Source organism: Lactuca saligna, chromosome 8 (genome assembly GCF_052625555.1).
Source record: "Lactuca saligna cultivar CGN05327 chromosome 8, ASM5262555v1, whole genome shotgun sequence".
NCBI lineage: Eukaryota > Viridiplantae > Streptophyta > Magnoliopsida > Asterales > Asteraceae > Lactuca > Lactuca saligna.
Genome location: NC_136424.1, coordinates 287,378,348 through 287,391,092, shown reverse-complemented (window position 1 = coordinate 287,391,092; position 12,745 = coordinate 287,378,348). Strand labels below are relative to the sequence as shown.

The 12,745-nt window shown below is 36.9% G+C and overlaps 1 protein-coding gene across 1 annotated transcript; it reads right to left on the bottom strand.

The window, feature by feature from the left end:
• Window positions 1–2,103: 2,103 nt before the first annotated feature.
• On the bottom strand, window positions 2,104–4,015 carry LOC145010709 (uncharacterized). The gene is made up of 6 exons (XM_078969217.1): window positions 3,773–4,015; window positions 3,535–3,669; window positions 3,000–3,040; window positions 2,500–2,920; window positions 2,297–2,391; window positions 2,104–2,221 (listed from the first exon to the last, which is right to left on the bottom strand). The coding sequence occupies exons 1-6, from the start codon at window positions 4,013–4,015 to the stop codon at window positions 2,104–2,106; spliced, it is 1,053 nt and encodes a 350-aa protein (XP_078825343.1).
• Window positions 4,016–12,745: the final 8,730 nt, after the last annotated feature.

Sequence of the window (12,745 nt, the reverse complement as noted above, 5' to 3'; positions counted from 1 at the left end):
TCTGATTGAATAATGATTTGAAAACATTTTCTGTAAATAATACTATTGAGTTTTATTTATGATTTAAAAATTTTAGATTTGACGTAAATTTGATGGATGTTATAATCGTTGCTCTAGAAGAGTTGCATCTAAAAAAAGTTATATGTCAAGATGGTTTTTTTTACATGATAATCTAAAGAAGAAATTTGTATGGCACACCGTCAAGAATTTTAGATGTGTAAAATATAACATGGTTTGCGAATTGAAGAGACATCTATATAGATTGAGGCCATAAACATTAGTTTTGCATCTTGAGTTATAAATCCATATAAAGGAAATACGAAGAAGAAGATCGCTCATATTCTGAAAACATGACAAATACTGAAAATTCAATTCACGAAGAGCATAGAAAGTTTGGTAATCTTGATTTATGGTTCTTTATTATAACAATAATAAAACGATCTTAACATTAATTGATGTATGATTGTAATAATAAATCTGACGTTGCTAAATCATGTTTTGGTAAATGGTGTTTTTAACTGAACAGGTAGATGAAGAAGATGAGGAAGAAGAATAAAGAAAAGATGAAGAAAAAGATCCGTCATATTCTGAAAAATGACAAATACTAAAAAATCAGATGACGAAGAGCATAAAACAATCTTAGCATAATGTTACATAAATACTACAAATTATTTTGAAAAGACTCACCTGATATGTGTTTTGGAAGCGTTGCAAGATTAAGAGGGGGGAGGATGATTATGCAGTAAACTTGGTACAAATAGGAAGGATTGAAAAACTCTTTGAAGCAGAATACTGAAAACAAAGGAAGCGTATAGATGGTATGTACATGTATATATTTTGGTATTTCATAATTTGGGGCAGATTTTTTGGAATTTAATCACTGGAAATTATTTAATTTCCAATCACAATAAACAAACTTCCATATTAAATGGGGTATTTGAAATTTGAAACTTAAATAACCGATATTGTCATATTATTTGTAAATCTTTTATTCATTTTAATTATTTGATTACATTTTTTGATATTAGTTTTTTTCGGATTTATTGTTCCCATTTAAATTGAATGGCATTTACGTAATTAGAGTTGAAAAAAAAGAAGCGGGAAAACTATCTTTTGGAGGGCTGGAAGAATGACACGTGGCGCTATTCAACTTATTTATTAGGATAGGGGATTAGAATAGGGATATTAAAAAATAAATAGGTACTTTTTTTTAAAAAAAGGGGGATATATTTTTTAGGTGAAAAACTATTCCCTTATAACTGAAAAGACAAATATACCCTGATGTGGGAGGCACATGAGGGGGTTAACAATAATAATTTAATGGAATTTAAATCGGAGGATTAATTATATGTACAAACTAGACCAAAAGGACTATGAATCCAAAAAAATCGAGGTTTGGACTAAAACCCCAAAAAAAAATGAACATTCAGAGGGTAGTTTTTGCAATTTTTTCTTTATATAATTCTAAAGCATGGAAATAAATGAACTTTGAACAAATGTAAACAAAACAAAGACAGAAGCATGCTTCTTGATACAAACTATGGTTTCTTGGATCTGTAAGTCTTTATTGTTTTCTGAATTAATATATTGTTTGTTAAACAAGAAACTACAGCCACTACCCGTCGCTTGTTTGTCGTCTTTCATTTCACTCGGTTCTTTTTCACAAACATAAACCACATGTATTTTCTCATCATAAAACTTGGGCCCATGGAATTTATTGTTTTACAAATAGAGATCTTTTTATCTTAAATGGCATGAAAACTTGGGTTATTGGTGTAAATTGCCCTTATGTTTGTCTTGGTACTGTAGATCATGTGATGTATATATTCAAGTGAAGTATCAATGACACAATTGGTTGAGCAAACTTCTTCTACTTAGGGCCCTATATAGTAACATGACGTACATGCAATAAATCATATGATTAATTATAATTCACTAACAATAAAATGCATAGGTGAGAAAACAAAAGTTCAGTTGCTTCTTTAACTTAAACATTAGTTGGTGACTTGGTGTTTAATTTCTTCTTGTAGAATTTATAGCTGCTTTCTACCAAAAAACTGAATCACAAGACTAAATCTACATTGATTCTAATCCAAGTATGTGTCATGAATTACTTATGTAAGTTTTCTCAATTGCACTTCCACCAACGTTTTTATAAAGACATCTATCCAATTCGTTCAGCTTCCCAACTTTATTTTCATAGTAGTCCACGAGCTCCGACCTAGTTTACATCAACCGCATATCAAATCTACAAGCTAGAAAAACAAATTAAAACATATACTTTGAAGAATGTTACCAGTAGGCGAGGGTCTGAAACGGCGCATAGCTGTCATATATCTCCATAGCCATTACATTCATATTTTTCTTGTCACAATCTTCTCGTTGGTGGACCTGATATTCATCATGATTACTTAGAAAATAGATATATTAAATGGCACTAAGCTAGCTATATATAATCGTATGGAAAATGGAAATGTCAACCGAAGCAATAAAACAAACCTGTTTGATAAGTCTTACAGTTTCAGAGTCACATGGAATAGCATCATAGAATCCCATGCACATCAATGCATTGCTAGAAACAAAGTCACCGAACCCTGAAAGGGGCATCAACTTTTGGTACAATTCATTTCCATCGCATAACTTCTCCAAATCCATGAGCCTGATTTTACCATCTGTGATATTCTTAGCTAATTCATGTACGTATTGAGCTCGATATCCCAAGTTGCACTTCTTGTTCAACAATATTGGGTTCTTAAAAATGGCGACTTCTTGTGGGCTTGGGAAATTTCCCCATGACTCTTCTACACAAAATGATTGTTTCTTTCTACCTCTTTTCCCCGGATCCACCACTCCTTTTTCAATGTTCAGCCGTTTTTGGAGAACACAAAGTCCTTCCGCCAGTTCTAAACTTTCTTTGAATCTACAAAAAGATCAATTAATTAATTCGTTTAAAAGACATCAGCTTTGCTTTTTTCCTTCACATAGATTTATTTTATTACGATTTCTTTAATCCTTTTAGTTTCTGTTCACAAGGACGGAACTGTTTTGGTCAAAAAAACAAGATTATAAAACATTTTAACAGCCAGTATATATTAAAATAAATTAAAAACCTCAAAGAAAATGATATTACGTTTGTATATAACAAAGAGTAGAAAACTATATACACATAACATTATTAATTAATGAAAGTAGATGCCATTGGAAGAAAAAGAATACTATTACCAAGCGTTAAGTCTGGCCTGAAATAAAACAATAATTCTCGATCTCCTCTGATATTAAATTATATATTATTATACTGATCATATGTTAATAAATTTTGGAATATATTACATTTGTATTATATATTAATTAATAAAAAAAAAAAGCGCTATTATATGTTGAGAAATTAAATATTAGAATTAGAGTTTGCAAATAACTTTAAAATTAGGTGGAGTGTTTAATTTGAAAGGAGCTGTAGGAGTTTTATAGTATTATAAGTATGGAGTTAGGAAGGACATGTACATACGAGGCTCTGCAGAGGAGCAAAGACTTTACAAGATCTTCGAATAGAGATGGGTTACGGAAAAGACGACCAAACCCTTTCTTGGCAGCATCCTTATGCAGTCCATGAAACTTCTTCAGTTGCTCCTCGTCTGCATTAGAAAGCCTAAGCATTCTCTTTACTTGATCCTAAAAAACTCATATATATAATCAGAAACAGATATATATATATATATATACATGTATGTATAAATTAAACATACATGTTCACGTAATTACTATATATACACACCTTTATAACTCTGGAATTAGAATATAAGCTTGGTTCATCAGGTGCGCTAATATTAATGGAGAGGAAAGTGGTACAAGGTTGGGAAATGGAGACCCTAACAGAACGGTGATCGGGTAGCCGGAGTGGTCTGACGAGGGTTTTACTGGATGGCATCCAACGGTTTGGAGCCATCATAAAGAAACCGTGATTGCAAACTGCTTTCTCTAACACAAACCCCTTTGGGACTCTCACCTTAATCTCCATTCTTATGAATTCTCAAAACTCATAACTTTCTATTGTTTTATATATAATCAACGGACCATTTTTTAGAAAATATTTACTTCCATAATTAGATATTACTTTTCAAAACTCAGATTTCTTACAAACTATTGCTTATATTCTGAAAAGTAAGACCCGTATATATCAAAGGGAAGTCTATATTTTTATAATTTCTATCCATCTGTCTTGATTTGTTTCTAATGAATAAACGAATCCCCTGAAAAAAAAAATATTAATTCCTCAGAAAAAAAAATCACATTATTAGCCTGGCCTTAATTTCTCTTAGATAAAATAATAATTAAAATAGAAGATATTTGTACAACTTGTAGTCATCGGCTTATAAATTTACTAGGTTAAAACTCATGTAGTTAGTATATGATGGACAACTTAAAATAGCATAAATAAAGGAACGGATATGGTACTATAAGTAATAAAGTAATGATTTTGGACTTTCAACACTATTTAGGAAGAACATGTAACTTGAATTCAAATGACATGAAGATTCTTCAACTCCACAATGATTTGCCACTACTACAAAACGTCACATAGGACTCACGATATATATACCCTAGTTTATGAAAAAAAAAAAAAACAGGACATATTATGGAAAAACCGGGACTTATAAAGGGGAGAGTTATATAACCCGGTTTAAAATGAGGAACCGGGATATATGAGTGAATCAAACAACCCAGTTTCTAATTGAAATAATGGGTTTCCACACCAAGAGGTATGGGAGTTATCACATATATATAATAACTAAAGATACATATAAGTCCCTCAAGTATACAACAATAAAGAAAAGTTCTATATTAAACTAGTCTAATATCCCCCCTCAAGCGAGAGGAGGTGGACCAAGACGAAGCATGCGACGGAACTGCTCAAACTGTGGTCGGGGTAGACTCTTAGTGAAGATATCAACGACTTGAAGCTTGGTAGGAACAAACATAGTGACCAATTTTCCTGAAGCAACGAGCTCATGAACAAAATGATAGTCAAGATCAATATGCTTAGCACGCTTATGAGCCAATGGATTCTGGGTAAGAAATAATGCACTTTGATTGTCACAGAGAAGCGTGGGGCGATCGGTGGGCAAGGCATGCAGCTCCTACAACAGATGAGTGATCCAGATGATCTCAGCAGCCGTATTAGCCATGGCTCGATAGATTCACAGCTGGAGCGAGAGTTAGTAGGCTGCTTCTTCGCACTCCAGGACACAAGATTACCCCCCAGGAATATCGAGTATCCATAGGTGGAGCGGCGAGTCTCAAGGCAACGAGCCCAGTCGGCATCAGAGTAGCCAAAAAGCTTAATAGTCGGAGGTCGTGAGAAAGTGAGACCAAACGCGAGGGTTTCCTTGACATAGCGAATAAGTCGTTTAATAGCTTGAAAATGAGCAATCGTTGGGGCGGCAAGAAATTGGCTAACTTCATTAACAGCATAAGAAATATCGGGTCTCGTAATCGTCAAATATTGAAGAGCACCAACCAAGGACCGTTAGTGAGTCGGATCCTCATAAAGAGGACCACCACTAACAAGGGAGGCGTTGGTAGCAAGAGGAGTAGGTATAGGTTTGGCATTGAGAAGACCGGCGCGCGTGACGATGTCGTGAGCATACTTAGCTTGGCTGAGAAACAAGCTTGTGGTATGATGAGTGGCCTCAAGCCCAAGAAAATAGTTCAAACGCCCAAGATCCTTAATGCGAAACTCGGCGTGTAGTCGAGATATGAAAGATGACACAACAACATCATCCGAGCCGGTAACAATCAAATCATCAACATACACTAACAGATACATGATACACGAGTCCCGACGAAACACAAAAAGAGAGGGATCCGCACGACTACAGGAAAAACCATGTTGCACTAAAAACGAGCTGAGGCGATGAAACCACGCACAGGGAGCCTGCTTAAGACCATAGATTGCTTTATTGAGCTTGCAAACATAATTAGGATGACGAGCATCCGCAAAGCCTGGAGGTTGATTCATAAAGATAGTGTCACCCAAATGGCCGTGCAGAAAAGCATTATTGACATCAAGTTGACACAAATTCCATTCGTTAATAGTCACAAGAGTGAGAACAATACGAACGCTAGCCGCCTTGACAACGGGACTGAAGGTGTGAGAATAATCAAGTCCCAGCACTTGACTGAACCCTTGAGCGACGAGACGAGCCTTGTGACGCTCTACAGTCCCATCAGCCCGATATTTAGTGCGAAACAACCACCTGCAACCCACAATATTAGTCTAGGGAGGCCGTGGAGCAAGAGTCCATGTCTAATTATGATGAAGAGCCGCCATCTCGGAACACATTGCGTCATGCCATTTAGGATCGCGCAATGCAGTTGTATGAGACGAGGGAATGTCAGCAGAAAAAACCTGCGAAAACAAACCATGAGAGGCTAAATGTGCCAAATCAGTACGGTAGCATGGCTTAAAAATCCTGGCTTTGGCACGCGTGTTCATCGGGTGAGAAGGCGGGGGAGGACGAGGGGTCGAAGGTGAAGTAGACCCAGAACCAATCAACGAGCCAGACTCGGAGACGGTTTCAGCAGCAGAATCAACGGTTGGTTCGGAGTCAGACCCGGAAGGTGACTCAAGTTCGGGACCTGAGGAAGCACCATAAGGGGACTCATATGGAGGAGATGCAACTGAGGGAGCCAGAGAATCGGGCTCCGTACACACAGCGCAAGGAGCAGGGGTGGCGGGTCCTGATGGAGCACATGGAGAAGCCGAGGCTGCATCGTCGGGGATGGGATCGGTGGGGAGCTGATCACTAAGGAATGTATGTAAGGGTAAAGACCCAATAGGAGCATTTGTGTGTGTGGCACTAAACGGGAAACACTCTTTATCAAACCGGGCATGGCGGGTAACAAAAACCCGTGTCGAAACTGGATCATGACACAAGTAGCCTTTATATTGAGGGTGATACCCCACAAAAACACAAGGGATGCTCCGCAGAGAAAGTTTATGATCCGCATAGTCACGCAGATACGGATAGACGCGACACCCAAAAATGCGAAAATTCTCATAAGATGGCACTCGTCCGAACAAGACCTCAAATGGAGATTTCATGGACAACACCTTTGTAGGGAAACGATTAATAACATGCACGGCGGAGCTAAAAGCATGAGCCCAATAAGAAACCGGAATGTGAGCATGAAACATCATGGCGAGTCCCGTCTCCACAATGTGACGATGTTTGCGTTCAACCCGCCCATTTTGTTGGGGGTATATGGGCATGAGATGCGGTGAAATATACCATGTTTATGCAATAACACCTTTACTTTGTTATTTAGAAATTCCGTACCCCCGTCACTTTGAAAAATTTTAATTTTGGTAGAGAATTGAGTCTCTACGAAGGCAATAAATAACTCGAAAATGCTAAAAAAATCCGATTTAGACTTTAGCGGGTAAAGCCATGTAAAGCGAGAGAAATCATCCATAAAGGTGACATAATATCGGTATGAAGCAACCGAATCAATCGGGGAAGGACCCCAAAGATCACAATGGATCAAATCTAAAATATGGGCGGCTCGTTGGTCATTATTGTCAAAAGGCAATCAATGAGACTTAGCAAGTTGGCAAGGAGAATAAGTAACTAGTTTTGGTAAAATAGAAGAAACAAACACATGACCAAGTTTATTTAATATAGAAATAGCATCAAAAGACACATGCCCTAAACGGGAGTGCCATAATTCAAAAGACGCCTTGGGTTGCTTCTTAGCATAAAACGCACAAGCCACCAGCTTATTTGGTAGAACATAAAGCCCCCGATCATAGGTTCCTTGAGCCAAAATTTGTTTTGTTGCCCGATCCTGAATGTAAAACAAAGATTTGGAGAAAATAACATCCACGTTATTATTGTATGTTAACTTGCTAAAAGATAATAAATTTTTAGTAAGACGGGGAACCACCAAAACATCCCGCAATTGAATATCATTGGGAAGAGAGGAAGTCCCAATAGCAGCAATGGGAAGAGTATTGCCATTACCGAAGTGAACCGAGCCATCACCAACAAAAGGTTCGGGTTTAGCAACCGAGCCCGAAGAAGAAACCATGTGGTCCGAGGCACCGGAATCAACATACCAATCCGGGCCGGATGGGGTCACACGACAATTTGCAATGAAATCTTTTGCTAAATCGGCTTCATTAGGGGCAAACCGAGAGGCAAAGGTCGGAAGTTGTGGACAAGCATTAGCAAAATGACCATTTTGTCGGCATAGTTGACAGTGTGGTGACCGCCGGCCACGACCACGACCACCGCGAGGACCACCACGATCACCGGAGCCACCACTCCGACCTCGACCAGAAGAGGCAGCGGTAGCAGCCCCAATGGGCACTGATTCAGCAGAGAATGCGACAGCAGGTGTGGAGTTGGCGTGGAGGGATTTCATGAAAAGCACATGACTTTAGGCTTGAGAAAGGAGGTCCCGAAAAGTTGGAGAGAGACGAGAGGTCCTAATGCCAATGGAGAAAGCTTCAAAATCGCTGCCAAGACCACAAAGGAACCAATGATTTTTATCAGATTCGGTAATAGCTTGGCCGATAGCTGCCAATTAATCACAAATCGCCTTAAATTTCCGTCCATATTTGGAGATGGTAGAGGTTCCTTTAGAGAGAATCCGTAGTTGATCACGAAGATTTTGTACACGTTCCATGGAAGAGTTCCCATAGGCGGATTCAAGAGCGGTCCATATAGCACGAGCGGGAGAAAGGCCCACGACCTCAGAAAATGCTTCTTCCGTGAGAGAGGCTTGAAGAATGATGACTGCCCGTTGATCCGCAACATGCCATTATGCAAAATCAGGTTTCTCAACTTGCTTGTTGTCAACCAGAAGGTGCGAAGAAGGGGTTGCAGAGGAGCCATCAACGTGAGCAAGGAGTTGTTGATAGTTAAGGAGGGGAGTCATTTGGTTCACCCACAAGAGATAATTGTTAGAGGAGAGGCGGATGGTAATGAGGTGAAGGAGAGTGTTCATGAATAGAGTAGCATCAGTGGAGGAGCTAGCCATGGATGAAGTTGTGATGGAGACAAGAAAAGAAAAAACTAAAAGATAGGAGAAGAAAGGAGGAGAATGATCGGCTATGAAGAGGAAGGGAGGAGTTTACTGCTCTGATACCATGAAATAATGGGTTTCCACACCAACAGGCATGGGAGTTATCACATATATATAATAACTAAAGATACATATAAGTCCCTCAAGTATACAACAATAAAGAAAAGTTATGTACATATATTAAACTAGTCTAATACTAATGATACAGCCGGCTCTTTTAGCCGTAAAGTTATATGATCCGGTTTTCCAAATGAAACTGTGTTCTATGGCTCTGGACCGTGCTCTTGTTTCTTTTTTATATTAATTTTTTTTCTCATGTAGAACACATATAATTGATGGGTTTTGGTCATAAGACATCCTATGTGCTCATACAAACCCTAAAGCTTGGATCTAGGTTTCTCTATTGTACATGCTTTAAATCCAAGACTATAAACCCTAATTATAGTATATGAAATCGATATTAACATATGAATGGGTTTAAGAACATACCTTGATTGTTATATAGCAATAACAATCCTAATTCCACCTTGAATTGACTTTGGAATGCTTAGAGTCACAAGTGTCACTCCTCTAATGGCCTACAAACACCAAGAGCAAATGGAGAAGGTATAAAGAGAGAGGAGAGAGGTTAGAATTCGTCCTTAGGACTCCTTGGGAAGGGATACACGAATTCATGAGCGAAGGGGTGTTTATATAGGTGTAGAGATAGGGTTTCAGTCATTATCCTTATCTAGTTGCTTATCCACAAAGCAACCCATCAGATAATCCTTGAATCCTTATCATAGTCGAATTCTAAGGCCTTCTCACCTCAAATTCGTTCACCATATATTTAAGATAATCCTTACCTTATTTTGTAACTATCACATAATTACAAATCAGCCCCTCTAGTTTAATTAATTACACTTGATCACAAAATTAATTCCTAATTAATTATTGACCAATATTAATTAAACAAATATGATTTCTCCTTTAATATATTATTCTTATAACATATTAATAAATCATAATATCCTCTCTCTCTTTATTTATTTCTCCAATCAAGTTGCTTTGGTGAAGGCAACCCAAAAGGACCATGCACCATCGGGTCAAGTACATACCAAAATAGTTATGGACTTAGACACTAATCCAACAGTCTCCCACTTGGATAAGTCTAATAACTATTATGCGTATGGCTTTAGATCCTGATCTGCAATCGTAGCTTTCCAAAGCCGCTGTCAACTCTGATCATATCAGATACGCATGTCCTTAGATAAGGGATCATATATTCCTCCATTCTAGATATCGTATGAGATATGATTTCTAATCATTCTCTTTGTACTATATCTCGATTTCCGATTTATGACGACAGACTAATTGAACAAATCAAATTAGCCCTAGCCCGGCTGAGCATTTACGTTTGCAAGGTATAACTCTTGTTTTTCTATAATTAATATTGCCAACTTGCAATACTTTCCATAATAATCATACAATCATAACTTTTATGCTCCCACTATCATGATGATTACTATAAAACATAACACTTATGCTCCCACTAGCTTCGACATGTATTCATAAACATCTTAACTTTCATAAAGACAATACCTATTGAATTTCTTAAGTCCATGTTTCTAATACTTAGTGCTTTGATAATCTTTTATCAAGGCTTCTTGAACTTATACACCTTTGCCTTTAGATAGTTCATATGTGTGTCTCAACAATTAAGACTAATTGCCAAACCTCACAACTCAAATTATGGAAAGGGATACCGTAACCATGATCGAATTCGAGAATACAATTTTACAATCACTATCTTCTTAAAATCTTTCTTAGTGAAAGCATTTCCTCACAATCATTTTCATGATGGAGGAAATCTTATGACACTTAGATTTAAATGGTGTATTTGTTCCTATCCATGTGAATTTGTTAAAACCAAAGTTTACGACAAATTCAAACTCATATGGATCGAGCCTTTTTTTTTTTAATCTTGATTTCTTGCCTTATGGTAGCACAGCTGCCCACCACGTCTTCCAAGTAGTTAAGCATCTCACCTTTTTCCTATCAATGTACCTTTCATTGATCAAGGTGCTTTGCCTTTTATGCGTTCAAAATGAGTACTCATAGGACTCACATGCATAATTAACTCAATTGGAACAGCACAGAATCAAAATATCGTCAACACGATAGGTTGTAAAACTCAACTCGTGTGCTAGTGATGATCGATAAGGTTTATTTGATTTGTTCTTGAAACTTTTCAAGACCATTAAGACTCCCACTGACTCCTTGACATATAAGATTCTCTTGTCAATAAACATTTGTTGACAACCAAATATTCAAGAGTTAGTGTAGCTTTTATCAAAACACTTCATAAATTGGTCTAAGTTGGTCTTTGTCTTATTCAAGACATCACAACTTTCCACATTTTATGAATGTTATAAACCTTAATACTTTTCACTCATTGCCACAATCTTAACTTTAAGACTTGTTATTGGAACGCAGTATGATAGACTTCTTGATTTAACCATTTCTTCAATCATTAATTCCTCTTCTTAAATATACAATTGTACTAAGACTTACTTAGAGGATCAATTGAGACATGGTTCTTAATCATTAAGATCTATCATAAAGCATAAAAGCTACTCTCCCTTCTTCTTAGAATGGAGAGACTTCTATCTTTCTGCCTACTTGATTCTTCTTATTCGTTCTACTATTGATCTAAACCCTTTAATCAATTCAGAATTACACTTAATCTTGTAAGGGTAATCATATTTACTAAGCCATTAGTAAATCATGACAAATATATTTGTTACTCTTATGGTGAACTTTATCAACACACAACTTTGTGTACTCGATCTCCTAGTCCTTCACTTGACACTTTGTCAAAAAATTTGTCTAATTTCCAAATATGAAATTTCTCATTCACCATGCAACCAAGTTGCATGATTCCAAATTTTAGTCCAATTGAAACTTTGGGCGATGAGAAACTCTCCCTATTTGGTAAATTCTCGACATTTCCCTAAATAACATAACTAAGAATCATATCCATTTGTTGTAGAAATATGCAAACATCAATTTTCATAACGATTTCATTGCAAGGAAGTAAACAAATAAATAAATAAGTCAAACAAAATTTATCTTATTTATAAAAGCAGCGGAAAAACATTTGTCCTTACAATGCAAAATCTATTGAAAACTACGTAAAAGGAAAATTTCTAACAACTCTATATAACTATCTAAGCTCAAAATCCAATCTTCAAGTCTATGCGATCGAGATCCATCTCTTGTGATTAGATTCATCTTGCTCTCTTATCAAGCTTCCTTTCTTTTCACCGATCCTGCAAAACATTCAAATGCAATCTTATCACATCATGTATTTGAATCAATGAATAGGAACTTAACTAAGTTAGATAGTGGATTTTACTTGAAGCGCAGTCATACTCTTTGACTCTCCCATCTTTGGAATTTTCAGGCTCTTGGGGCAGACTTCTTCTCCAATGCCCCTTCTCTTGGCAATAAAAGCAAATTGACTCTTTTGGAACAATACATGGAACTACTTCAGACATCGCCTTTCTCTTATGATCAAACTTTTCGATCATTACATGTCTTTCATTGCCATTGTCTATATCCATAGAGGTCTTGAAGGCAGATTCGCCAATCAACTTTGCTTTTCTATTGCGCCAAA